We start from the raw sequence: 27,465 nt of genomic DNA on the forward strand, positions 1-27,465 counted from the left end.
GAAGAGAATGGGCATAAGCTATTTAGGTAATAGGGAGAAGAATAACAAGCATTTTCAATGCAATGGGTCTTGCGTTTGCTCGAGTTAGAGCTATTGGCTTTGTAAATTCAGGAGCTGCTGGAGCTGCACTTGAGTATATTGTGCTATATTAAGAAATTAATACATTGAATAGATGTGTATTCTCTGCATCATTCAGTGCGGCTTGAAGACCATGCAGTAATATTTGTGCTTCCATCCTACAGAAGGGTGTCTGCCACCAAGCCTTCGAGGAAGATCTGAGACTTTCGTCCACCTGACCTGAAGTGGTGATAAGAAAGCGCTGAGTAGGGGGCTCGAATGGTTGAAAGTAAAAGTCCCTCTGCCAAGAATAGCCAAGAAGAGAGACTCACCAGCCACCCAGAGACGGGGTTCCAGTAGACATTTTTAAATCTATGCCAAATCTTTGGGGTCCCCTAATTACCAATGTGCTAAGAAGTGTAGTAAAGAGTAACATTCTCTCTTTTTGGAAGTTGGCCATTGTTATCCCTATATTCAAAAGGGGTAATAGACAAGATCCTACTTGTTATAGTCCAATCTCCCTTATAGATTTCAAGGCTAAGATATTGGGGAGTGTGATCCTAGCACAGTTGGAGGATTGGGTGACGGAGGCAAAGATTCTCTTCCCAATCCAATATGGCTTTCGGCCTGGCCTAGGCACAGTAGAACAAGCACTAACTTTACATCTCGTTCTTAGCAAATACGTACTTGCTCCAAAATAATTCATTCATATGGCATTTATTGACCTTTCAAGGTCTTTTGATCTGGTAAATAGAGGGAAACTTTGGCAAGATATGGAAAACTTGGGGATTGATTTGAACTTGTTGGAGTTAATAAGGCGTTTTCATACAGATTTAAAGGTCTCAGTTCAGTTTGGATTGCATGGTGAGAGAACCCCCCCTATTCTATCAAGACGAGGAGTAAGTCAAGGGTGTATTTTAGCCTCATTTTTATTTTTGATATATATCAATGGGCTCTATGACATTTTAATAAAATATGGGAAGGATTTCCCTAAAATGGGACAGAGACAGCTCCCAGTTTTACTATACGCAGACAATGCTGTATTAATTGCATGCACAGCTAACGGTCTTTAAGGCCTGTTGGATCTTTTTTTAACTTTTATGCAGGACCTTGATTTGAAAGTAAATTTCTCAAAGACGTACGTAATGACATATGGCCCCCAAAATACAAAGTCTAAACAATTCACTAAGGGAGGGAATATTATTAATAAGGTAAAATACTTTTGTTATTTAGGTATGCATGTGAGTTCCTCTATGTCATGTAACTCCCATCTCAAATTTAAGACCCAGCAACTGGTGAGAAATATACAGGTAATATTTTGCTTCGGCCATAAATCGGGACACAGACCAATATCTCAGATTATTATGCCCTATAAATCCAAGTGTGTATCAGTAGCTACATATGGGACGGGTTTATGGGGTTACGTTAAAGTAGACTTTCTTCAATGTGTTGAGAACAAATTTGCCCACAGACTATTGTTGGTACCCAAGAATGCAGCAAATATCATTTGCCATGAGGAACTGGGTTTACAACATATAAAGGATTTGACTGCTGTCGCCCCACTTCTACTGTGGCTGAGATGCTGGAGAAACACTGCGGCTAGCATCGTTCAAGACTGTATGACTGACTGTTTACAATTGGCCAAATCAAATGGAATCCCTTGGCTCTCATATTTGGAAATATCTTTTCAAAATTTGGTGCTCGAGAACATGTTTACAGACCCAGAGTCTTTGCAAATAAATGCCAAGGAGGTGGTGAAACAGCAGCATATTGAACACACCCTGAGCCTTAGATTTCATAGTGCCCTGAAATTGAAAACCTTAGAATCTTATGTCCAGATTTCAACCGTGGCTACTATGTAACCCTATTTAACTTGCTTCCCAATCCATTAATATGCTCCTTTCTAACTTCATTCAGATTAAATTGATTTCACTATAGAGTGGGCTTCCCCAAACAATGTATTTGGCAAAAATAATTTCCACCTTGTCCCTGTGATGCCAGATCTAAGCAGAGCACATGTAACTTTTTCCTATTTTGTACACTTTATACTACCCCTTGATATGCATTTATATTGCCCCTTTTACGAAAATTAAAGTTTATACATTACAAGGATGCTATGACTCATGTTCAAAAACTGCCAGAAACTCACATTTTTTATCCTGTATTAAATTTAATTAGATCTGCTATTTACTAGCAGGAAATTATATGAATTTGTTGATACAGCTGTACAATAGTTTTAATTTGGAAACGGATATGATTTTAAAATGAATTTGTGATCTCTGATTTAAGTGAGCACTTGTCACTTTATTCTGCATACTTTTAACGTTCTTAAACAATTTTATACTGTTTTCATAATTTAGTTAAATGCTTCACATTATAAGGCTGCTATGACTCCGCATAAAATCGAAGGGTACCAAATGTATTATTCTGTTTTAAATCTTATCAGATTTGCTACTGCTACCAAAAATTGACATGAATTTGCTGATATGGTAGTGTAATTAGATCTGGATGTGGGTTATGCTGCTGAAATGTTTTGTAAACAATGCTTTGTATATTTTTAAATGCATTTCAACTTTTGATCTGTATAAAATGGTTTGTTCTTTTATGGCATTTTGCCGAAAAAATAATTTTGACAGACTGACTGACTCACTCACCAGCCAGGGCTGGGCCTAAATTACAGGGACCAAAGAAGAAGGGAGCCTTTCATGACCAGCGCGTCTTTTCAAAGCTTTCTTTCTTGTGGCTAAGGTAGCGTGTGTGCGTTTAAGATTAATACAGAAGAGGAAAATACGTATGAAGCTTTGTTAAAGGCGTCGGAAGCCTACATGCCAGCTTTACAAACCAATTTCTTTATTTCCGCAAGCGCACACGCTCTTCCCAAAACCTTTGTGGGCGGGTTTAGAATGCATTGTGCTTAACTTTCAGGTATTTATTTTAAGCACAATAAAATAAGTGTATTTGCAGCGCATTTTAACACAAACTACGATTACAGACAATGCCGCGCTGGGTAACAAACAACGTACAGCAATGGAGCAAATAAAATAAATTATATATTTATCTTCAGGACAATAAAACACATGTGTTTGCAACGCTTTTTAAAATAAAAGAAAACAAACTCAAGATAGAGCCAATGCTGTGCTGAGTAACAAACAACATACCGCAACGGAGATCGGAGCGGAGCAACTGCAAGAAAAAACTAGCAGGGACGTGAGGACAGGAAGGACAACAAGAGACCCCTTAAAGATGCCATTTATAGCCTTGTGGGGCCCAGAACTGCCTTTGAAGTGTTTTCTGTACATTTTGGTGCCTGTTTCTCATCTTTTACAGTGTATTTAGTTTGTCTAAATAAATTGCAAGTTGCATTTTCACTGTATTTCAATGCAGGCTTATGGAATCATATTTGTACAAACATTGCGGTTTCAGTCACTAATCAGCAGGGCACACCCTTGAAGCAGCTCCGACTGGAGCACATCAGCTGGTCTTTTCCGGATATGGCAGAGGCAACAAGGAAATTAAAGCTCTCCATTCCAAGCCAAACATGGGAGCTAAGATAAATGAGGGTGACTGGAAAACCCATCCTCTGCTGTTGGTTTTATCTTTCAGAGGGAGCTGGTGGGTAGGAGGGACTGAACACACACCCAAAGTGTAGGATCAACTGGCAAATACTAAAAAAAAAGTCCCCTACAGAAGACATAAACAGGACATAGCGTAATTATACAGTTGTTGGTCCTGCTCCCAAAGTGAAAAAGGCAGGACAAAGAGGCAGAGCCGACCACTAGCAAGCAAGGATTTTTAAAGGACACTGGAACCAACAAATCGCTGGAACCCACAGTATAAGTATACTTAAAAGTATACAACACATCAAATGCTTACACTCCACCTAAAAAGTGCTGGAATTTGGAGGTATTTCAATGTATAGCACAATGTGTAATTGCATGGAATATAAATAACACATTTCCTACCTATAATGTCAAGTTATCCTGCCCCTGTGCAAACAAAATTGTTTGGGGATCCTTTGATCCAGTTAACTTCAACATATTATTTTGTTTTTGAAAGATAAGACAAAGGCCCTCATTACAAAGCTGCTCGAGGTGGCAGTCAGGACCGCCAATGCCATGGCGGTCCGACCAGTATATTAGAACCCTGGTGGTTAGACCGCCAGCACCACCGGGATCCATGATCCTGACGGCCTTGCATTGGCAGATTACGCAATCAGCCAGGGCGGCGCTGCATGCAACGCTGCCCTGCTGATTACAACCTCATTCCCCACCGGCCTTTTCATGGCGATTCTACTGCTACGAAAAGGCTGGTGGAGAACAGGTTAGGAGATTACAGGGGCGCCCCTGCACAGGCCATACTCCTGGCATGGGCAGTACTGGGGTTCCCCTGCCCAGCACCATCGGCTCGATTACTGCCACCTGTTTTCCTCCAGCTCAGCAGGAAACTGTTAATGGGTCCTGCAGGGAAGTACCCAGTGTGGCGGCAACATCCTTGTCGGACGTTGGTGCAAACTGTCCACCGAACCCCTAGTGAGGCCCAAAATGTATTCATTTAGCTTGTGACAAATAAATAACATATAGATACGTTAGGCACCATAAGCTCCATATATAAGACTTACAATTTCTTTTTCAGGATTCCATCTCAATATTTTGTCTGGTGTAATGTGAAAATCACAAATTGTTTTATATATTCACATAGTTAATGTTCTACACATTTAATTATGCAATATATATCTTCCATCACATGACAAATATCAAAAATCTTAAAATGGATATCCAACCACTTTGCCCATTTTTCTGCACAAGACCAGCATACCGTCTTTTTTATTTTGTACAAACATTCATATTATGCAGATATTGTGGATGGATTAGTAAGTAAGTGTTTACGTTAATAATTTAAACATATTTAAAGAATGTGCCTCTTGGTAGATTAAATTCTCTTTGTATCTGTAAAATATGGAAATAACTTTTTTCGTCTGGCATTAGCCAAGATCTTTTGATTTTATCAACTAATATGCATATTTTTACTTGTAAGGGTATTCAACAAGTCTTCTTCAACAATTACTCTATTATTGTGTCATTCAGACTTTTCTTCTACCCACTACAGCATACAGTTCACTTCACTGACTAACTTCATTGTGAGTAATAACTGTTTGCACTTCACAGGAAGCACATCCACACAAAAAGTTTTTTCCTTCAGGTCAGGAAACTACTATGCAAATGTCTGATTTTTAGACCAAAGATATTTTTGATTTTAGCCACTTTTTGGGATTTCGGAGAGCTCAACAGTTTCCCCAACAACAATGTTTTGCAAAAGCCATAAGAAAAGGAGCAATGACAAATCAAAAAGGCTGGTAGACAGTGCAATTCCTGTTAGCGTTGCACATGCTTCTTTTAAATTGCATTCTGCAACTTCTCTTTGCCTCTCAGTATACTGCCAAGTGTAAATTTTAAATGGCCACTTGGTTGCAAAAGGGCTGTTTCCTACTTTGAATTCTTAGCACAAGAACAATAAATCAACAAATCCAGGTGATACTCTGTTGTCATTTCTAATAAGCACTTTGGAAGGAAAGAAACCCACATAAACTTTGTGAAAAGTATGCAAGCTTTCATATGTTCAAACTTTTTCTGTATTAGTTCATGGGTTACTTGTATTCCGGTTCAAGGAGGACCTAGTCGGGCAGTACGGGCTGATTAGAGCAGGGTCAAGGCTGATTTGCATATGGCTGGGTCTAAAATGAGATGGAGTGGTGCGAGAACAATGATGGAACGGGATGTAGCCAGAGTAAATGGCAGTGGCTGAGATTAATTCAAGCATTCCATCCAAAACCTCGCTTGTACTCCCTTAGGTCTTTTGGGGTACAGATGACACGAGCACCGCTTTAATCTCCTGACTACCAGAAAGTAAACTTACAATTATGACACTGTGAAAGACAGTGGACAACATTACTCTGGACTTAGTGAATTCTATGTCAGGCATGCAGTTGCTAGAACACCGACAATTGGGAAAGCATCTATGTGAAAGAGCAGAAGAAATACTTACTCACAGAAGAGTTCCCCACTGTTGTGTCACCACCTGCACAAGAAGAGTAATGAATTAGTTTTTATTGGACAAATTATAAGGCAGAGCACTCGCAATCCTGGCAGAGCTTATGTGCAATAAAATAAGAACAAAAAAATAGATTACAACATGGTCGTACCAGGAAGGAGTCAAATAAAACCCAGTTGGGTATGTGTGGCAGACCGGAAATCCAGCTCCACAGAGTAAATCTCAACATTAGTAGTTATCCCAACACCTTTTGTTACTGCAAATAAGTATCTTCCCGTCTATGTACTTCTGATCAACAGTCCAAACCCTCACCTTGTTAAATACTGTTAGAGATAATGGTCTTTTTGCTGGGACTACTTTTAATCTAAAAAACTTCCTTTTATCAAAAAACCTTCCATTTCCGACAAACACGATTAGACACCAGAGACATCAGGTGTAGGAAGTGGAGCGACCAAATAATACGAATACAAAAACAATGGTGAAAGTCTGGCCTCCTGCCAAACCGAATTCCACTGGACAATAGAAACACTGCTGCTTGGGCGCTGAAGAATTCTGTGTCACCTTTGCCATTTCCTGTACCAGTGACCTTGTTTACAAACATCATAATCCTTGCCTGAGTCCACATCCGGGGCCTTGACAGTAGCCCATTGTCTGAATCTGTGCCAGAGCTATCCGGATACATTCTTGAGCTCTTAGCTTCAAGCAATATCCCATGCAGGTCCTGCTGATATCCCTATTCATTGCTGCTTGGAAACAGACATTGTGCTTCCTTCCTGACCTTCCTGAGTCACTCCTCTCTTTCCCAGTTTTATGTGCTCCTCTCTAGCAAACAGTTTCCAACAGGTGCACCTAAACCATTGATTTTTGAAACTTTCAGTCCCTATCTTTAGCCTACAATTCTTTTTGCTGCTGTTTGTAATGTCTGGGCAGGGTCTTCAGGGTGACCTGGTAGGTAAAGGGAGGCCCCTTTTGTACCACACCCTAACTGAGTCTAGTATACATGTGGTGCCACGGTACACCTGTGTTGTGCAGTGTCATTATATGTCCCCACCAGCTTCTATTTCAGTCCCCCTCAAGACCCACTACACCTCTTTCTCACTTGGAGGCCGTTGATTGGCCCATTGGAGTAGAGACTAAAGGCCTGATTATGAGTTGGGCAGCTGAACTGTCACAACTCTAATATCGTGGTGGTGAGGCAGTCATCAAGCCAGCGGCCTTACCATCGCTGTATTACAATGTTTCCACCAGGCTGACCGGCAGAAACCTACTAATTATGATGTTTCCACCGGTCAGCCTGGTGGAAACAGTGCCATGGCATTGGTCTTGGGTCCTTTATGGAGCCGAGGCTAATGCAGTCGCACAGAGTGTCCTCAGAATGCTCACTGTCTGCATAGCATACAGTGCGCAAACCGAGGGTGCTGGCAGGGGGCTCCTGCACTGCCCACAACATGGGACCTCGCCATGAAAAGGCTGGTGAACAGGGAAGTTGTGATCAACATGCCGGTGCTGAACTTGGGACCGCCATGGCTGATCACAACTTTAACCACCGCCAACCCATTGGGATTCCTGATCCCGGCGGAGGCTGTGGTCACTTTGCGGACCAACCGCCAGGATCATAATCTGGCAGTTGAACCGCCAGGAGTGCAGCAGTCTGACCGCCACCATGAGTTTTGCGGTCTCTATTAGCCCTTAATTACTCATTGCAAGTGGCCTTATCACAAAAGCAAATATACCTGTGTATATTCACTCACAAGTATTTTACGACTACATCGAGGTGTAATTCTACACTTCTTTGTTATTCCCCATTTCTAAGTGTAGATTTACAACAATGTGTAAAGTCTCCCACCTCTAAAATTATGGACTGGAGCCTCCAACAGCAGGATTAGTAAGTGTAAAGTTACAGCACATTACCTCATCAAATAAAATGTGTATTTTATTCTTATTAAATATAAAATATTAATTTAAAGTATAAATAAAAAATGTTAAACAATAATTTTAAAAATTCCTCCCTTACTAACATTTAAATTGTTTTAATGTTTAGTCACATGTGTCATATATGTTGAATGATTTCATATAATCTTTAGTTTTTAAACAAAGTTTATTTATTTTGAAGTAAAGATGATGCAGAGAGGATGTGACATCTTAGAGCTGCCAATCTTAGAGCTGGGGAACCAGTCTCGGTGTTGGCTCAACATCCTGTGATTCTGGGCAAATCACTTACGACCTCATTATGAGTTTGGCAGTCCGAGAACCGCCATGTTGATGGTGGCTGTCTGACCACCAACAGGTTGGCGGAGAAGACCGCCAAATTAGGACATTGGGGGTGATGCACACAGGATCCCAACAAAGCACTGCCGGCACAGACAGTGCGGCAAGACCGCCGGGGTCGAGAAGAGCCACCATCAGTCTGGTGGAGAGTATGTTACACTCACCTCCAGGAAGCCATACTCACCAAAGATGCCATGGAACCACTTCTAGACATCATCCCACCGCTACTTCTTGCCGAAAGATAACGGAATCATCACCGACGAGGGAGACAACAACGGTAAGGACACTCATCTGTTACATTTGTAAAGTGTATGAATTACAACTGCTACATAACATACCATAGGGAGGAGGGTGCAAGGGCCATACTCACATGTAACAGTACAGTAACACACACACACTTACAGCAACAAACACACACACATACACAGCACGCACACTGCAGCCAGCACACACACCACACGTTATAGACACATATATATGCATGGCAACACAGCACAAGCCCAGCCCCATCAGTTCACAGACAACAAACTTGTAACAACAACACTACAACAGTACAAATATGTACAGATTTTAAACACTCACAAACAACACTGGCCAGGAACAACACACACATACATACAACCATCCATGTTGAAATGCGCACAATTACACCATCATTCAACCTTGCAACCTGGGGTATAAAAGCACTGCACACAACCTCATAGACTACTCAGACAATACCGAAAGCATCAACCGATACACACAACCACAAATACTGCCACAAAAACCAATCTTAGCCAGGAACAACTCAAACCTAGGAAAGGAAATGCAGAACAAAGATGTAACCAGGAAACCAACAACTTGCTGGTTAATTTTTATGTAAAATATGCGTAAATAATAAGATTGTCCAAGGCCATAGGACAGTCCTTTGCTGGATATAAACAGCACCAAACGCACTAAATGGTGCCCCACCTGACTCCTGACTGCCATCTAACCTACAGAGGTAAGGCCATCAAGGGGGCAGGCAGGAACCTCAGGGATCCTGGGGGTGTGGTGGGGGGGTTGGGCTTAGGCTTGGGAGGGGGGGCTTAGGCTTGGGCTTGGGAGGGGGCCGATCAGTTTGAGAGGGGTGGACTTCTTCTTGGCGGGGAGGGGCATGGGTACTGGCAGGGGTAGGGGAGACCTTGGAGGTCGAAGGGATGGACTTCGGGAAGGAAACAGACCACTTAGGGGTGTCACGAGGAGGAGGAGTAGGGAAAAGGTCAAACTCAGAAAGGAAAGTTTCCTTGGACACACGGGGATGGTCATCTGAAGAGGGTTTGGGTGTGGAGAGTGAGAGAGTGGTTGTATGATGTGTCGGTGTGGATGTTTTGGGTGTGTGTTTGATGGAGGTGTGCTTGTGGGTGGTGGTTCTGTTGGGTGGGTGAGTGTGGACATTACGTTTCTTGGGCTGAGGGGGTGGAGGTACTGGGGGTGCTGTGGTGGGTGGGTGGCTGTCTGTTAGGGTGTTGACTGCAGGCATGGTGGATGTACTCCATGTAGGTCTGTCAGTGGTTGTGGTGAATGCATGCCTGTCTGTTTGTGCGCTTTGGCTGGCTCAGGGAAGGGGGATTCAAACTGGGAGGAGGAAAGTGGAGGGGGGATGGTAGGCCAAGGGTGACTGACAGCCGTCAGTATGGAGGACAGAGCCTGAAATGATCTCTGTAGACCTGACAGTGCACTGTGAATGCCTTCCAGGAACGCATTGCTCTGTTGGATTTCAGTTGCCAGTCCCTGATTGGCATTCACGATGGTCGACTGACCCACAGATATCGCCCTCAGGAGGTCATTAGCCTCCTTACTGAGGGTAGCAGGGCTAACAGGGGCTGGGGCAGAGGTGCCTGCAGCGAAGGCACCCTCTTGGATGGGCAGGTACGGCCAACTGGGTGGGGAACTACAGGGAGGGCGGTGATAGAATGGAGGGTGGCAGACAGAGATGGTACTGGGGTGGTCCCTGATGGGTCCACCACCACTAGGGAGTGGCCACTGGAGGAGGATTCCGAAGATGTACTGGATCCAGTCTCCCACATGGCACTCCCCTTGCCCTCCAAGCCACTGGGTCCCTTGCTGTCGGTGTTCTTGTGACTGGAGATCACATGGCCAGAAGCTGCCCCTCTCCTTCTCCTGCTGGTGCAGATGCTGAAAAACAGAAAATCAGGAATGGTCATCATGTTCACTAGCTAACACTTTGATCATACAGTACACATAAGTCATGTTACATCCTGGCCACCAATACCCCCAGATAATGCCAGTAGAGTGCCAACATCATGTCACTAAAAAATTTGATGGAAGTCCCTCAATATGAACATTGTCAAACACCAGCTAAACTATCTAACTGACACCTATAATACCATGAATGAAGTAGACCAATCACATAACCAGACCATTACAAGGTGACTTTGCCACATTATACATGTTCCCTATCCAGAACAACATGGTCAAGCACCCATGAACCAATAGTTTAGCAGAGTAAAATTGCACAAGACTGATCATGAACACATACTCAACACATACAAATACTTTTAACTTGATGTTGTGTACCAGGCTATAACATGTTGGAAAGCAAAGGCAAGCAAGCCTGGTGTAGACAAGCCAAACCTACTTCATTTCACATACTGACAAACATACACAATAGAACAATTCAAACCTGTAAGACCTCAAATTGCCATACTTTGCAAGTTAAGGTAAAGGAGTCAGAACACGTCACACACACCTGCACCAATAATTATTTATCATGGCTTGAAAAACATAGTGGACTTACTCATCTAGGTCATTCGTCTTGTCAAGTAAGGGGCAAGTTGCCTCTGACTTATGTCACAAGATGTCAATCAGAGTGCACCAGAAATATATGGACACCTAAACTGTACTGCTGGATGACAATCAGACCTACCTCATCATGCAATTAGTCCATTTTGGTCCACTGACTGAGTGGGTACATCACATTACATACATCAGACATGCCAAGCCTTACAGCTGTCTGTGGAGTATTCAGTGGGCCAAAGCACAGGTGTTGCCAACATGACAGGTACACCTACTATGATGCAAGCTTCATGCCCAGATACACTTACATCACTGCTCACATGTGTATGTGGACTACCAAACCAGCATCACATAGATATCCATGCCAGCATTAGTCAGCCAGGACTCATTTGCCACATCTATCATAGCAAATGCAAGTATAGATAACAATTTACAATGTTGATTCTTCCCTGAACCTTTCTAATGATACATGATGATGACACATATCTGTACATGTGAACAGGCTACCATTGCCCATGTGTAATGCCTACAACAATATGCACAAGGACAATGCTGTATGGCCACTTTCCACTCACAGAAGATTAGCAAAGTTGTAACATTCACAGTTTCTAATATCAACATATGTATGCCCCAAGAAATTTTGGAACACATCAGTGGGATCCAACATGCACGTGTCTACTCTGATGATGCATCACAAATGTCTATATATAACCCTCACTTACCAAGGGGGAGCCCCTTGCAGCAGGTGTGAAGATGTTAACTATGTAGGACATGTGACATGTCAGATGAACATCACAGCCTCACATGCTGCTGTCACTTATAAGTAAGCAATGGTAAACTAGTGATGAATAGTATAAGTCTGCCCTATGTTGCAAATAAAGAGGAATAATGAGAGATTGCAGACGACAGAGTACAAGGACCTACATACCTTCACACCAATACATTGGGAGAAATTACCTGTTGGTGGGTAACTACAATCACCACAGTAGAACATGCAGTATACTGGGCACGCGATACAGTCACATGTGCACCATTGTATGGAATTGTACTGGGGGAACAACATCGTTGAGTAACATGACTCTAAATACATTTGTATGTGCACACCTGCATGCCATATATGGCTACGGTACATCAATGTGTACAGATGAAATCTGTAACACAATGCACTTACCACATTGTCAGAGCCAACATCCAGTTCCTTCACTCATTCACCTAGTAAAGGGACAAACATGACTTAGGTATATACTTACCCCCTTGTGGCTGCTGTGCTGCCTTCAAACACCCATCCAATTCAGGGTAGGCCACTGTCAAAATGTGGGCCATTAGGGGAGTCAGTGTCTGACGGGCACCCCGTCCTCGTTGGGAGGACATCCCCAGCTAGGCCTCTGTGATCTTCCAGGCCTAGCATCTCAGGTCCTCCCACCTCTTTCGCCTGCTGCGAATCCCCTTCTTCTGATGGGCACTGATCTGCATGGATGACATAGAAAAGATAGTATGTCATGTCCACATGTACCATAGTCCAACAGGCAGGGTTAAAACTAGTTGGTACAACAAGCAAAAAACACAGACTGTCATTAACATTATCTACAGGGATAGTTGAGCATATTCAGTCAGGCCAGATGTGCAGTGGAAACAGGCAGACAACATGCATCTCCAGCACCAACTGTTATGTCATCACATATGACCAGACAGCAAACACATCTGCAAATATGCAATATCAGGAGGAGTCTAGAATACCAGCTTCACTCACCTTGTGCAACAGTTACAGATAGGTTCAGGGAACATACATCAAACACTCTCCACAATGTCCCAGGACTCACAATCTGACACCAAACGTTAGTACATGACCAGGTACTCATTTCATTTGATCACAACTTTGGCACCCTACAGACATGAAGCACACATTCAGAAACGTTGCCCATCAGCCTTAGCTTAGTTTCACAAGGTATACTTGGGCTAAGCAAATATCTGTGCACATGGTGCACTTACCTGCTACTCTGGTGCACCATATAGCTCTCCATAAGGGGTAGGACCCCCTCTACCAGCTTCTCCAGCTCCTCAGGTGAGAAGGAAGGGGCCCTATCACCTGTAGAACTTGGCATGATTGCTCCCAGAGGCAGTACACAGCATCTCAGGTTGTGGAGGTCTTGCTGGCAGCAGTATCAGGAGTCAAGTTAGAAATGAACTAAGAAATAGCAGTGACATCCACCCCATAGGACACCGTCACTGCCGGCAGACATCGCCATTGGCTCAAGACGGCCAAAGGGAGCAATGTGTTCCAATAGCAATTCCCACCGCTGTAGTATCCACCTACCACCATGACGACTTACGCCAGCGCATGTAGGTAATTTCCTAATGTCCAGTATAGTAGGTGAAGCAGCTGTCATTTTAAGGCTCTTAGATGGTCATCAAAGTCCTTTTAAAGAAGTGTCACGAGGACACAAACATATGTACACCACAGTATTCAGTGCTGGCTGCGAGCAACCATGTATTTGACATCTGATTAAATATGTATGTAGTGAGATACATGATATGTGTGTCATGTATCATTAGTGGCATGCTCTGCACCCTCATGGCAATTGTATAGATGGTATTAGTGTCTATCATGTGTGAAACATGATATGAATGTCATTATCACTGAGACTTTCAGTGACTTGCCTATCCATTTACTAGTCATAATCAAAGTAAAGGGAAGACATTGCAGCAATAGGCCTTCATTTACCTGGGTATGTCCTGTGTACCATGTTTAACTATGTCATATGGCATGTCCACACATCATGTGTGATGTGGATTCACACTTACAATGGACGCAATGACTGATCACCATACCTTCTTGTATTCCTTCATCTAGGTATCCTGCAATGAGAAGAGTCAGACAACCTCCAGTGTACTGTCCACTAGCAGACCTGCACACCATGGAGGATCGAAATGTCATCCAGATCTACCACTTGGATAGGCAGACAATCATGGATCTGTACCGACAGTTGGAGCCAGATTTGATACCTACCATTCGTCATCCGAATAGCATACCACCCATTGTACGAGTCATGTCAGTGCTGTATTTCCTAGCCACAGGGTATTTTCAGAATACCACAGCCCTAATTGCAGGCATGTCCCAGCCTACACTCAGTCTGGTCTTGAAGGATGTACTCTCTGAATTGTTAAAACACGCAGACAGCTACATCAGGTTTCCACAATGTGAGGATTTGACCCATGTGAAGGCAGATTTTTATGCTTTGGAACACATCCCACATATGGTAGGAGCCATTGATGGAATGCATGTATCTTTGGTTCTCCCAAGGTGCAATGAACAGGTGTATTGGAACAGGAAGAACTTCCACTCTATAAATGTCCAAGTTGTCTGTTTGACAGACCTCTACATTTCTTAAGTATGTGCAAAGTACTGTGGTTCAATTCATGATGCCTTCATCATGCGGAACAGCAATATCCCACAGATGATGACACAACAGTACACAGAGAGGGCCTGGCTGGTTGGTAACTCATATATGTGGTAAGTGTGAGTATCTGTTGTCTGCTGACAAATGTAAGGATGCCCAATATTAATGTCTGCACACATGTAACAGTTCCTTACAGGGGATTCTTACTGCCCAAACTGTCCCTGGTTGTAGACACCAGTGAGGTACTCAACCACACCAGGGGAAGTTCACTTCAGTAGGGCCCACGGAAGGACAAGGCATGTTGTGGAGCGGACTTTCAGGCTCCTAAAGGCCATATTTCATTGCATTGACATGTCAGGTGGAGCTCTCCTCTATTCACCTACCAAAGTCTGTAAAATCATTGTTGCCTGCTGCATGCTCCACAACCTCACCCTGAGATGTCAGATCCCATATATACTGGCTGAGGGGGAGCCAGCAGTTCCAGCAGGTGAGACTGAGATTTGCAGAGTGAGGATGACAGTGATGAGGATGAAGGCGGAGACAGCTGTGCAGAACACATCACTACTTCAGCTGACTGTAGTTGTGTTGTTCTGTATAATACTTCTCTGAGTTGGCATTTGGGGGGCTTAGAGCTGTTTGTGAAGGGTCTTAGTAGGACCAGCAGACAGCTCATTAGTTGCTTAGCAGTACATAGCTCAGGTGTGCATGCACAATTGTAAATGGAATTGTGCTATCCTGATGCTCTCATTTGTTATTGTTTGACACTGCACAGCCAGTGTGACAATTCTATTTGGAACATGTCTTTATGGGTCTTGATTACCATTACCTGCCTTTACCTTTTGTATTACATTTTTACTTTAGAGATTTCTTCACAAGGTCATCCTCATGTGCCCAAATCTGAATTGTGTCACAGGCTAGTGGGATTTGCAGATCAGACATGTGAAGTGAACATATATAGAGGTTGTTGGAAAATGGGTTATTGGTAAGGGCAGATAAGTCCCTACACTTAGCGATAGGCCACTAACCTCCACTTAGGTCCAGTTAGGTCTCAATAAATTAAACCCAGCTCAACCCTTGGCAGCTTGGCAACGAGCGACAAGACTTAACTTAGGAGACATATGTGTAAAGCATTTAAAAATCACAAAACAGTAATTAAATAAAACACAGGAAACAGTTTAAAAATCCAAAACCAATTTATAAAAATAGGGAATATTTTAGCATAAAAATGAACCCACACGAATGAAATCAGATAAAGGGAACCGGAGATATGACTTTTTAAAGAATGAATGCTTTTTAGCACTTAGAAACGAAAAGCACATCTGGTCGCACCTCGACTGTGGCAAAGTCAAAGTCTGAGGCCGACCGCGATGGAGCCCTGCTCGGCTACAGCTTGCGGGAGGCCTCAGTCAAAAGTTTACCTTCGGACTAAGGGGCATATTTAGACTCTGTCTGCGCTGAATTTTGACGCACATTCAGTGCAAACCTTGTCCCATATTTATACAATGATGCCCGACCCCTCGAACGTCAAAATTCCTCAGTGTGCGTCATTTTCTGGATGCGGGAAACCGCCTTGTGTTAATGACATGCAAGGTAGGCGTTCCTATCCAAAAAATGACTTTAAGGCTTGTGCGCCTTATTTATACTCCCGCGTCATTTTGATGCACAGGAGGGGGCGGGCCTTAAAAAATGCCTGGGTTAGGGCAGGTTTTAAGGGACATATGGGGCCCACTTCCATGGTCTCTGAACATGGAAGCAGCCCAGAGGTGCCCTTCCCTGCGCCCAGGGACACCCCCTGCCACCCTCACCCAGCCCTGGAGGACACCCATGTATGGGGGGACCCATCCCAGGTAAGTACAGGTAAGTTGAGGTAAGTATAATTTTTTTTAAAAATGTAAGTGGCATAGAGGGGCCTAACTCCCCTGGGCATGGCCATTGGGCAAGGGGGCATGACTCCTGTCTTCGTTAAGACAGGAGTCATTTCAATGGGGGTTGTGCGTCAAAAAATGGTGCAAGTCCGGTTTGAGCCATGATTTTTGACGCACAACCCCCATTTTTCCCTACACCGGCGCTGCCTGATTTGAGTCACTTTTTTTTACTCTAACAAGCCCGCAGCGCCGGCTAAGGTCAATCCTTAAATAAGGCGCCTGCCTGGCACGTAGGAATTGCGTTAGCTGGGGGTACATTTTTTGACGCAAACCAGCGCCAGAGCTGGTTTGCATCAAAAAGTATAAATATGGGCCTTAGTCGTTTTTGTGGAGATTTTCTTCAGCGGGACCAAGTCGCTAGTCCAATCCGACCCCCCTGAACTCTTCCTCTGATACGCGTTGCGGTAGCCCTCGGTGGAGAATTTTACCTTCGAACTTAGTCGTTTTTTCAAGATGAAAATTCTTTGACCGGGCAAACCTAAATCTTGATCTGCCGTCCATGGAGCCCTCTTCGGATACACTGTCTGTGAGGTCCCGGTCAACTTCCTACGATCGGATGTAGTCACTTTTTCGGGGATTTTCTTCACCAGGTTGAACCTGCAAGTCAGGCCGGGTCACGGTTGAGGCAAGCCGGCTAGAGTTGCCACGGCGGGTCAGTACCTTTATGGAGCTTTTTTCCAAAAATTCTCCAAACTTCTCCAAACTTCTGGATCTTCTTCCAGATGTTTCTGTACGGTTCTTTTGTGGTCCATAGCCCACCCCAAGGTTTCAGAAGCTCTGAGATGCTCCTTGAGGGTGCAGACTACAACTCCCTGAAAGCACCTGGGGCAAACTCTTTATTGGCCACTGGACAGTGGTCAGCTGGTCAGTTTCTTCAGGAGTTGGTGCAGGGGACTCTGGTTAGCAAGTTTTCACCAGTAGCAAACAGGGAGTCCCTCCTTGAACCAGTTGAAGCCAGGCAAAGTCCTTCTTGTGGTGAAGCCCAAGTGTGCAGCTGGTGCAGTCCTCCAGAGTGCAGTGTCCAGGTGCAGGCCAGGGGTCCAGCAGGGTATTCCTTCTTCTTCATTAGTTCTTCCTTTTGGGATTATTGTAGGGATCTGACATGTGGATGCCGGTCTGCCAGTTTTATGCTTGCTCCTGGGTGAAAAACAGAGGGGTCCTGGTTCTCCAATCAGGTGCAGGGTCCTTCCCCCTGTGATGACCACTTCCTGGGAAGTGTGGCAAAAATCAATCCCAGGGAGCAATATTCCTCAAATATCCATCATGGCTGAAACTGATTTTTGGAGGTTACATCTGGCTAAGCCCACCCACTGGTGTGGCTACAAATCACCCTTCTCCTGCCCTCTCCTAATCTAATCAAGGGGCACCTAATGGTCTGGGTTTGCAGGATGTTAGGGAGGTGCTGGGTTGCTCCAAATGTCCTTCCCTACCTTTGAAGACCAGTTTAGCAGCCCTCCTCCCTTCCTGCTTCCCCATTTGCTGAGGGAAGATATCCTCCCCCCGGTACATTTCTTTATGTTGAGCCAGGCCACTTCACACCTTATCAAGGCAGCCTGGCCAGGCTGCCAGGGGCTGGTCAATCAGAGCAAAGCAGCAAAACACTGCAGGGCTGAAGTTGACAACTTTTCAGGTAAAGATAAAGTTTAAAACTCTTCACCTGAACAAGTTATAGTAAATCCAACAATTGGAAGTTGTGGGATTTATTATAACAATTTATTTGATACCAAACGTAAGGTATCTGTTACTTAGGGGGACTTTATAAATTAAAATAAAGTCTCCCCATTCTGGCCTATGGAGGCCATTTACTACAATGAGGGAAAAACACATTTGTCTATTTTACCTTACCAGGGCGTATAAAACTATTTTATAAGATCCCTGTTTATAGTTCCATGGCACCCAGCCTTAGGGGCACATAGGGCACACCTTAAGGGTGACATATATGTAAAAATAAGGTAGTTTAAGACTTTGGAACTACTTTTAATTCCAAAGTCGAATTTGCATGTAACTTTAATTTAAAAGCAGTCAGCAAGGCAGGCCTCCCTTTAAAATGACATTGGGCACCTCAGCAGTGCACCTATGGTTGCACTACCTATGCTGGGGTCCCTATACCTACATACCCTTCCATATACTAGGGACTTACAGGTAGGTTGGCTTAGCCAATTATAATTAGCCTAATTTGCATACTCATTTTATACAGAGCACAAGCCCTGACACTGGTTAGCAGTACCCAGGGCACCATCAGAGTCAGGAAAACACCAGCAAAAAGTGAAAAATGGGGACAAAAAGTCGAGGGGCCTCTTCAATCAGCCCTGTTTTCTCACACAGGTACTGTATGGAATCCTATTGGTGGTGTTTGAGTTCCATGCCCAGACTGTCAGGACGGTAATATACACTTCCACACAATAGACCTGTGTGCCATGTTGTCTGGGCCCAATGGTGTCATATGTGTGACCTTGTGTCTCTGACACGTCACCCTGTGTACTCCATCACCTTAACCTTCTCATTGGTTTGATAATGATACTTGTTTGTAGCTGTCACTGTGTTTCCTCATTCCAGGCAATTGTGCATGTGTGTCAAGACAGACATAGGTGAGTAGCAGGGCTACAGATACCTGACCATGGTAAGTGGAAGTTACCATGACTAGAGGTAGTTGTACTGACCTCTGTCTGTAACATGTGATATGGTTATTTGGGAGGTACGGCATGGGAATGTAATAAGACTTTAGCTGATGAAACATTGAAGCAATTTGTTTGTCTATTTGGATAGCGAAACACTGACATGTCCCTAACTTCAGTAGTCTGCGGGGTTCTTGTTATTTACACCTATGCAGAAGCATTACATTGTGTGGCTATACTTCCATGTGTGATTTTGGCATGTTGTCAACCTATGTGCTGGCAAGTGACTAAGTGGGAAAGGGAGTGTGTCCATTTGTACAACTGTACTTGTATCAGTTAAATCTGTACCCAGATTCAACTATACATGTGAGCTGGGACTTTGGAGAATGGGAAAATGAATATGTGACAGAACAACTAGGTCCTAAACAATTATAGCCTAAACCACTAATGCCAAACAACTAAAAAGTCCCTACAACTAAGTACTGAACAACTACTGTCTAAACAACAATTGTGCCTGAATAACAATTGCCTGAACAACTACTATATATATATATATATATATCTTGGGGTGTTTCTGGGGGCAGCCTCTCGCTTTATAAGCCACCACTCCTGAACTCATAGAATGGTCCCCCACACCTTTTCCACATGGCCAGAGATGGGGGAGTTGCGGCAACCCACTCCTGTGCTATATCCTCTATCGCCACACAAATCATTAGTGATATCAAGAAGAGCTAGTTTCGGGTCTATGAGTATCTGCCAAGACAAGATGTCACCCCGCACCAGAATAGACTCAACTCAGGACATCTCCCAACTGTATGAATAAAAGTGCTGTCCCCAGTGCCACAACGAAGACAGGACAGGGAGATGATCCTCCCATTCACCAAAGCCTATGGAGTGTAAAATATACCCTGTGGAGATATTTTAGCTGAATCAGTCAAAGTTGAGCTGCAATGGCAGCCATACAAGGTGTCCCCAGAACCTCAGTCCAAACCTTGTTCTCTAGGATCCTTACATCAGGCGTCCATGCTGCTCAGAGGCCATTAACTGTGTCATGCATAATGCCCTTTCAATGTTAAATCCAAGGACCAGGGTTTCAGTGGCGGACTGGTGCACCTTCTTGAAGGAGGAAGTGAGGTGGATCAAGAGTCACCTAGCCTTGAACCATCGCCCCACTATTTACCAATTTTCTCAGCTGTTCAACTGAATATAGTTCAGTGTTTGCAAATTCTTTTAGAAATCAATACACCATGCTAATTGTACTCTAGTGGTAAAATGTACGGATATATCCTTTGCAAATTGACGTTCAACTATTATGTTAGAATGCACTACTTGTCAGTGATTAATCATTGCTTTCAGCTTTTGTACTTTCAAGTATTACAATAACTCTTAATAGCTGCTTAATGTTTATATTTTTTACCTACAATATTTTTGACTTTTTATTATTGACATGAATGCACTGGGATTTTATTATATTCAGGGATTCCCTTCTTGATCTTTTAAAAAGACTGAATGCAGCTGCTTCTATCCCATGGCTCAGGTATGTGTCAAAATGGTTTAGTACCTTGGGGCTTGAAAGTTATTGGGTGAACCCACAGAATTTAGAGAAGATCCATAAATCGTTTCTGAAATACACTTATTGGTCTTGTGTAAGAAATAAGCTCCCCCTTTGCACATCCTATGGTCGGCTGACTAATCAATTCCTTGATTTCAAGTGGTATCCCCAGTTAGATCTTATACCCAATCTATTGGGGAAGAGTTTGTATGCCGTTTTTGCCTTGGGTGTTTACCACTGCTGTCCTTAACCGGCAGTTGGAGACCAGCATTAACATCTGATCTATGTCCTGTCTGTTGTGAAAGTATTGAATCTGTTGAACATTTTATGTTTTTGTGCCCGGCATATATTACCCCCCGGCGTAAGTGGACCTGTACAGTTTGCCGGAATCTGGGCATGAGACAATGTGGTACTGCATTAAGGATTTTGAAAAGTGATACCTCGATTATTGTAATCTCTGTGGTTAGCAAATTCCTTGTGGCCGCCTGGCATATAGGTACTTGCTTTAAAAAAAAAAAAAAACATTTAAATGTGTGTAAATAAGAATGCTTTGGACAGGAGTGGGAGGTTTCACATTTTATTGTAATCGTTGACTGATTTTTTTATTTTATTTTCCCTATGTTTTAACTTATTTATTCATTATTTTCTTCTTTTATCTAATGCATGATCTTAACCTGTTTATGATTTTTGCTTTGATGGTTATGTTGACGGAATAAAGCTTGTTTAATATTACTACTAAAAAAAGAATGCACTGGGATTTTATTTATGAGTGAGGCGTAATGGTTTTCTTTAACGTACTCACTGTAATAAACTCAAACAATAAACCAGGCAAGGGATTGAGAAGACATTTTGGCCTTTTGGTCTATTAGTGTCATTTAGAGTTTTGAAGAGATGGATCACTGCTGTAAATCAGTGGTGGTGCTGCCCCACCAAACTTGTGGTTCCACCGCCTTATTTATAGTTGGCGGAAGTACTAGATTTACATGACGGAGGCTTTGCCAATGTAAACCTCTGACCCACTGGCCCATCCAATATGTACTGCCAGGTCCCAATTACAGTTGCCCCACCCTATTGAGAACGGGCTCACTGTCACTGAATTTCCCTTTCCTTGTCTGCCAAAAATATATGGTGATCGCAGGCAGAGAAAACATAGAAGGTAACTGACGTGTAGAGAGAAAACTCCCTTCATGTCGAGCCCATTTGTTTTTTGCTTAGAAAAAAACAAACTCATTCTTTGAGAATTTTCTTTCTCTAAGCAGAAATGTTTTCCTAATAGGCGCTATAAACTTGTAAGGGACAACTGCCACATTGGTAACTCCCCTTACAATGCACAAATATCCGCCACACTGGAGGGGATCTCTAAATAGAGTGGAGTGGCACACCATTCACCAGCTTGTAAATGAGCCTCTATTTCTCTTGTCCAATTATTCCTTAAATCAATCATTGTGTACAGGTGGTATTTTCCTGCAGTGTCATTCACACCAACACAATGCAAATCATATATTCAGCCCAATGGGCATTGTCCATCTCTAGCTCCCATAGATATTATTATACAGTTTGGTGCTACAGGATCCACTCTGCCAACATGTGGACACCAGCATCCTGCTTCCCCAACTGTAGGTACGAGTTTATGTTGATCCACTGTGGCCTACAATTGTTTTTGCAACAAATCTTTCATATCACTTCTCCTTCGCTAATGTGAATCATACCACAAATATAGGTGAAGGTGTCTCATGTTTCTGAGTAGGAAAACTTGTAAAGCAAATTCATTTATCGCAGCATAGATCCAATGCGTGCTGCTTCAGGCCTTAGTATATGTCGGGTATCCCCAACTGCTATTGGCTCTCAGAGCATTAGCATTTTGTTCTAGGACCAGGCAATCTAATTTTATTTTTAATGCACAGTTCTGGGCCCAATACCACAATTAGTTACTTTTTTGTGTGGTTCGACATATTACATGGAAGTGGCAATGATATTCCCAGCATTCTTAAGAGACAGTCTTCAACTCCTTTATGATGCTATATAATTATGGGCACCAGCATCTTTTGTTATGAAAACATTTTTTTAAGAGTTACCGGTCCCATTGGAAATAACAAGTTTCACAAAAACTCTGCAGACTTCTTATATTTTGCCTGGAGATGTAGGCTCGAAAAGCAGTTGAAATCTGTGGGGTACACAACAGAGGAATGAGAATTACTGATTCCCCAAAGTAATTCCTCATTACTTCGTGAACCTCATGGTTCAATCTGTAATTCCCACTAATTCTACAACATTGGATGTTTATGGTATTCCCGGTATTGTTAACTTCCAGGATGCAGGATTAACACTTCTGTTACTGGTGCATTCGTAATGAGACTCCTGATGGATATGGGTTCCTCCTTGCTTCTTCACCGTTAGTACAATTAATTTAAACGTGACCCTTTTGTAAGACCTACATACCTTCATCCCATATATGTAGATGTGGTTGTTCAGTAGGTGCAGTGACACTAGGACACAAGACTCTGGGGGGGGCACCTTTCATCCAATACATGTGGTCATTTGCATCCCAACCAGGAGTGTTGGGGTATTTTCATTGCTATAGTTAGGCCCATAGCAGCCTTGCTATGCCACTGCAAATAATCTGTCTTATCCATTTGCTCAATTTTCTCCTTAGTATGAGTCTATTTACAACATGTTTACTCACACTTGCACAGTGTGGTAAGCATGGAAAAGCAGGTAAGACCTCATTAAGTAACTAAGTACATGAAGGAATGTGGAGCACCTACCTGCACAGCAGACCACAAGTAAGAAGAAGGCAAGGGACTACAAGGAAAAAAGAAGAAGGTGTTAGTAGAATGACAGAGGAGTAGAATACTTCCAAACTCCTAATTTAAAGGACAGCTCACAACATTTCCCTTCCAAGACAGCAGGACATACATTTTAGTATTGCATTTTTATGAAATAATAAACACCCAAATAATGCAGTACAAGATAAGAAAGTGACTTTTCAGAAGAAAGGATATAAATCAACAATCTGGTCTTCAGAATTGTGTGGAAGGGGTGGAAATTATCAGTTTTAGGATGCACTGACATTGTAATCGAAACTGTATAGATTGCTCCGAAAAAAGGATGAGCAGTTTTCGAAAACTGGGGCCTTTTATGAAATGATGTAAAATTTGGAGCTCTATGTAAACATCTCGGCAACTGTACCCTCCGGAGTTGCAGGTACCAAGGACAAGGCTAATTCTTATGGACAGAATTACTAAAGGTTCCAAGTAAGCTAAAAAAACTGCCAGTTATTTCCTCATGTTTCACAGGTATTTCACCAGGAGAAGCCACCTGTTTTCAGCAGGTGAAATGACCGGGTAAAACACCACTGATCCAAGACATTATACAACTTTTGTCATCCCAAACACACAGCAAAGCCTGTTATTGGCTGAACTGAGATTACTAGGGACCCCACAATAAGGTCACATGTACCGAGCTAATATAAGTCAAAATTTGGTTATGGATAATGAGGCGGATGTGCTAAGGAAGACACTTAAAATGTGTTTCCTTTAAAACCACCCTCATCAAGAAATGTGTTGCCCAATTCTTTAACACCAAAGGAAAATACAGGGCATCCGCTTCCTCCATCCACCGTTTGTGTTGGAGGAAGAATTTATGTCCTAATTAGCACATTGTGTTGCATGTTTCCTGTCATACGAGACGCTATTAAAATTAAAATGTTACTACAACCAATTAAGTTAGTGTCGCTGCCAAGGCGCCCTCTAGCGATTTACCTAAATGTTGAAAATGTATTGTAATCCAATATTCAAGTGGGCTCTACTACTGATAATACCCAGAACCATTACTCACTTCGAGCTCTGCTTTTGAAAATGGTTGTACTCAGAAATCTCCTTGCCATGCGGTCACCGCCATTTGGCCGCTCTGCGGTCAAAAGACCGCAGAGGCCATTCTGGCTTTCCCGCTGGGCCGGCGGGCGCCCGCCAAAGGAGCGCCAGCCGGCCCAACGGGAAAGGCCCTGCAACACAGAGGCCGGCTCCGAATGGAGCCGGCGGTGTTGCAGGGGTGCGACGGGTGCAGTTGCACCCGTCGCGATTTTCACTGTCTGCTATGCAGACAGTGAAAATCATGCTGGGGCCCTGTGAGGGGGCCCCTGCACTGCCCATGCCAGTGGCATGGGCAGTGCAGGGGCCCCACGACACCCGTTCCCGCCATCCTGTTCCTGGCGGTAAAAACCGCCAGAAACAGGGTGGCGGGAAGGGGGTCGGAATCCCCATGGCGGCGCTGCTTGCAGCGCCGCCATGGAGGTTCAGCCCTGCCAGGGGTAATCCGGCGGAAAACCGCCGGATCCCCTTTTCTGACCGCGGCTTTACCGCCGCGGTCAGAATGGGCAGGAAAGCACCGCCAGCCTGTTGGCGGTGCTTTCCGTCATTCACGGCCCTGGCGGGTTTTACCGCCAGGGTCGGAATGACCCCCTAAATGACTCACCCCGAGATCTGCTCCCAACACTAGGCAGTGTCACTAAGAGCTCCCTTTCTGAAAATGACCAGGCGTGCTTAGAACTGTGTGCATAACAATACCAAGACTCAATCAAAGATATTGAGACTTAGGGCTCAATTAGAGTTCATCTGTACCTAAATCTGGAGCTTTGACATCCTCAGAGCTTTGTTTCTGATACTGACCAGTGTCTCTCAGAGCTTGTTCCCATTTGTCCACAAAGACTCATTGAGAGCTCTGCTTCTGATCATATGCAGTTTCCCGTTACGGTCTGCTCCCAACAGTATCCATACTCAGATCTCAGGTGCCAATGATACCACGACTCAATTAAAGCCTGGCCCCTAATAATATACATATTAACTTGGTTGTGCTCTAGTGGTGAGAGTATTTTTAATAAAGTCTGTCTAGTTTAGATAATATGGCTACTGCACAAAGATGAAGAAAGGTTCCTAAGTCAGCCCAGTTAAATGTGCCCAATCCCTGCAGCTTGGTATCCTGCTCTTCATTAACAGGACATCAGGATTCAGAAATGTGTGTTTATCTGCCATTGCTTAAAGTTAGTGAGGAAACACAGTGTTTGCTTTTTGACTAGATCATCCTCTGGACGTCTGGTACTAGAATCACTTTCAACCATTCTAAGGGAAAAAAAACTTTGTTGCAAAGAGAGGATGAAAGCTTCAGTTGACCTCAGCTTTATGTGACAAATGGGGATGTTCATGTTTCTTTTTCAGTCTTTTTTAAGGCAAATTTTAGGGCCTCATTACAAGGCTGGCGGTCATGAGACCGCCAGACTCAAGATGGCGGTCAGGACCGCCTCTGCTCTGGTGGTCCTCTACTGAATCCTATCTTGTTCTAAAGGGAAACAGGAGTTAGCTTAGCCTTTGGCTTGCAGACTCCTGCCCCCATCACCTAGTGGCTTTTACCCTACTTAGTTTGCTCTGTTTTAGCGCATTTATTTTATTATATCTTTTAAGATGACTGCCTTGTTTCTAGTTAGGCCAATGTTTTAGTTTCAAGTTATGAGTGCCACTGCGCTAAGGCATCAATATCAAGCGATAAAGATAAACAAACTGTAGGTGTTCAAATTAGGTACTTTCCCTCTTCACGCCTTCGAGGGAATTGTTTACATTAATTGCCGTCCCAAACATGTCTTGTTATCTATTATTTGGGAACAGACCTACCTCAGGGGTCCGAGCAGATATGTATAAATGCACCTCACTTAGACAGATAGTCAGAGGGATTCCGACCAGATGCCATTACTGCTAACGGTGCTGTAAGTCGCCTTGACACTGACCCAGTCTTCGTGTCCCTATGGAGTCTGAGCTAGAGACCTCATTCCAAGGAAATGAGGGTTGGGGGGGCTCTTCTCATGGACATGGCATTGGCAGATAAGGTTTAACACACCTAGCTCTCTTTAGGTTAGAGATTAGGTATATGACGTTAAAGTATTAGGACATATTTCATATCACATGTCATTTTATGTTATTGCAAGATGGTGGGGGTCTTTGTATTAATGACTCTTGCCTTTATAATTCTGTTTCTCGCATTATTCATTATCCTAATCATTGCAGCCCGTGCAACTTATAATAGATTGCAGTTTTGTTAAATAAAACCTATTGAAAACTTTACTGAATCTCCTTCATTGCTTGTGTTTGATTGAGACATGTTGTTCATATGAGAAAGGGGTAATCTCCGTTTATCCACGACACATTCCCTGAGATGTCATACTCTTGAGTCCATGCGTAAAGGCTGCCACAAATCACCTTTTACTGTCTGGGTTTTTGGTAAGGTGCTGTGAGCCTGGAGGGTTGGGATGACAGTTGCGACTTGTTGTAAGATTAGCATAGTCGCCTACAAACATAAGTACTGTCATCCTTAAACCAGCAGCCTTGCCTAGAGCAAGAGTCAAACTGTGACAGTCCAACCACCACATTAAGACCCTGGTAGTCAGACCGGCAGGGATCTGCTGTCTTTGCTGGAATCTGTGACACCAATAGGGTGTAGACGGATGGAGGTCGCAATTAGCCAGGGCGGCGCTGCATGCAGCGCTGCCCTGCTGATTACGAACTCGTTCTCCATCAGCCTCTTTATGGCGGTTTTACCACCATGAAAAGGCTGGCAGTATACAGCTGCAGGGGGCCACAGGGGGGGCCCCTGCAGTGCCCATGCACTTGGCAAGAGCAGTGCAGGGGTCCCACTGACCAGCACCATCGCAATGTTCCCTGTCTACTGTGCAGACAGGGAACATTGCAAAGGTGCTGGTGCACCCTGCAGGCGACATCATTGCTGCTGGCTCGATTTTGAGCAGAGACAATGCTTCCGCCAGTTTCCCGCTGCGCTGA

General features: G+C 43.6%; 1 protein-coding gene across 1 annotated transcript in view; it reads right to left on the bottom strand.

Moving 5' to 3' along the window:
* LOC138302077 (mucin-5AC-like) overlaps nt 1–27,465 on the bottom strand; it is a 263,254-nt gene that overhangs the window by 119,176 nt on the left and 116,613 nt on the right. The window contains exons 3-4 of the mRNA XM_069242465.1: nt 23,407–23,443; nt 6,100–6,132 (exon numbers count right to left, since the gene is read on the bottom strand). Coding sequence (XP_069098566.1) covers nt 6,100–6,132; nt 23,407–23,443 — 70 coding nt within the window. The remainder of the gene's footprint in view (nt 1–6,099; nt 6,133–23,406; nt 23,444–27,465) is intronic.

The sequence above is a fragment of the Pleurodeles waltl genome, chromosome 6, assembly GCF_031143425.1.
Source record: "Pleurodeles waltl isolate 20211129_DDA chromosome 6, aPleWal1.hap1.20221129, whole genome shotgun sequence".
NCBI lineage: Eukaryota > Metazoa > Chordata > Amphibia > Caudata > Salamandridae > Pleurodeles > Pleurodeles waltl.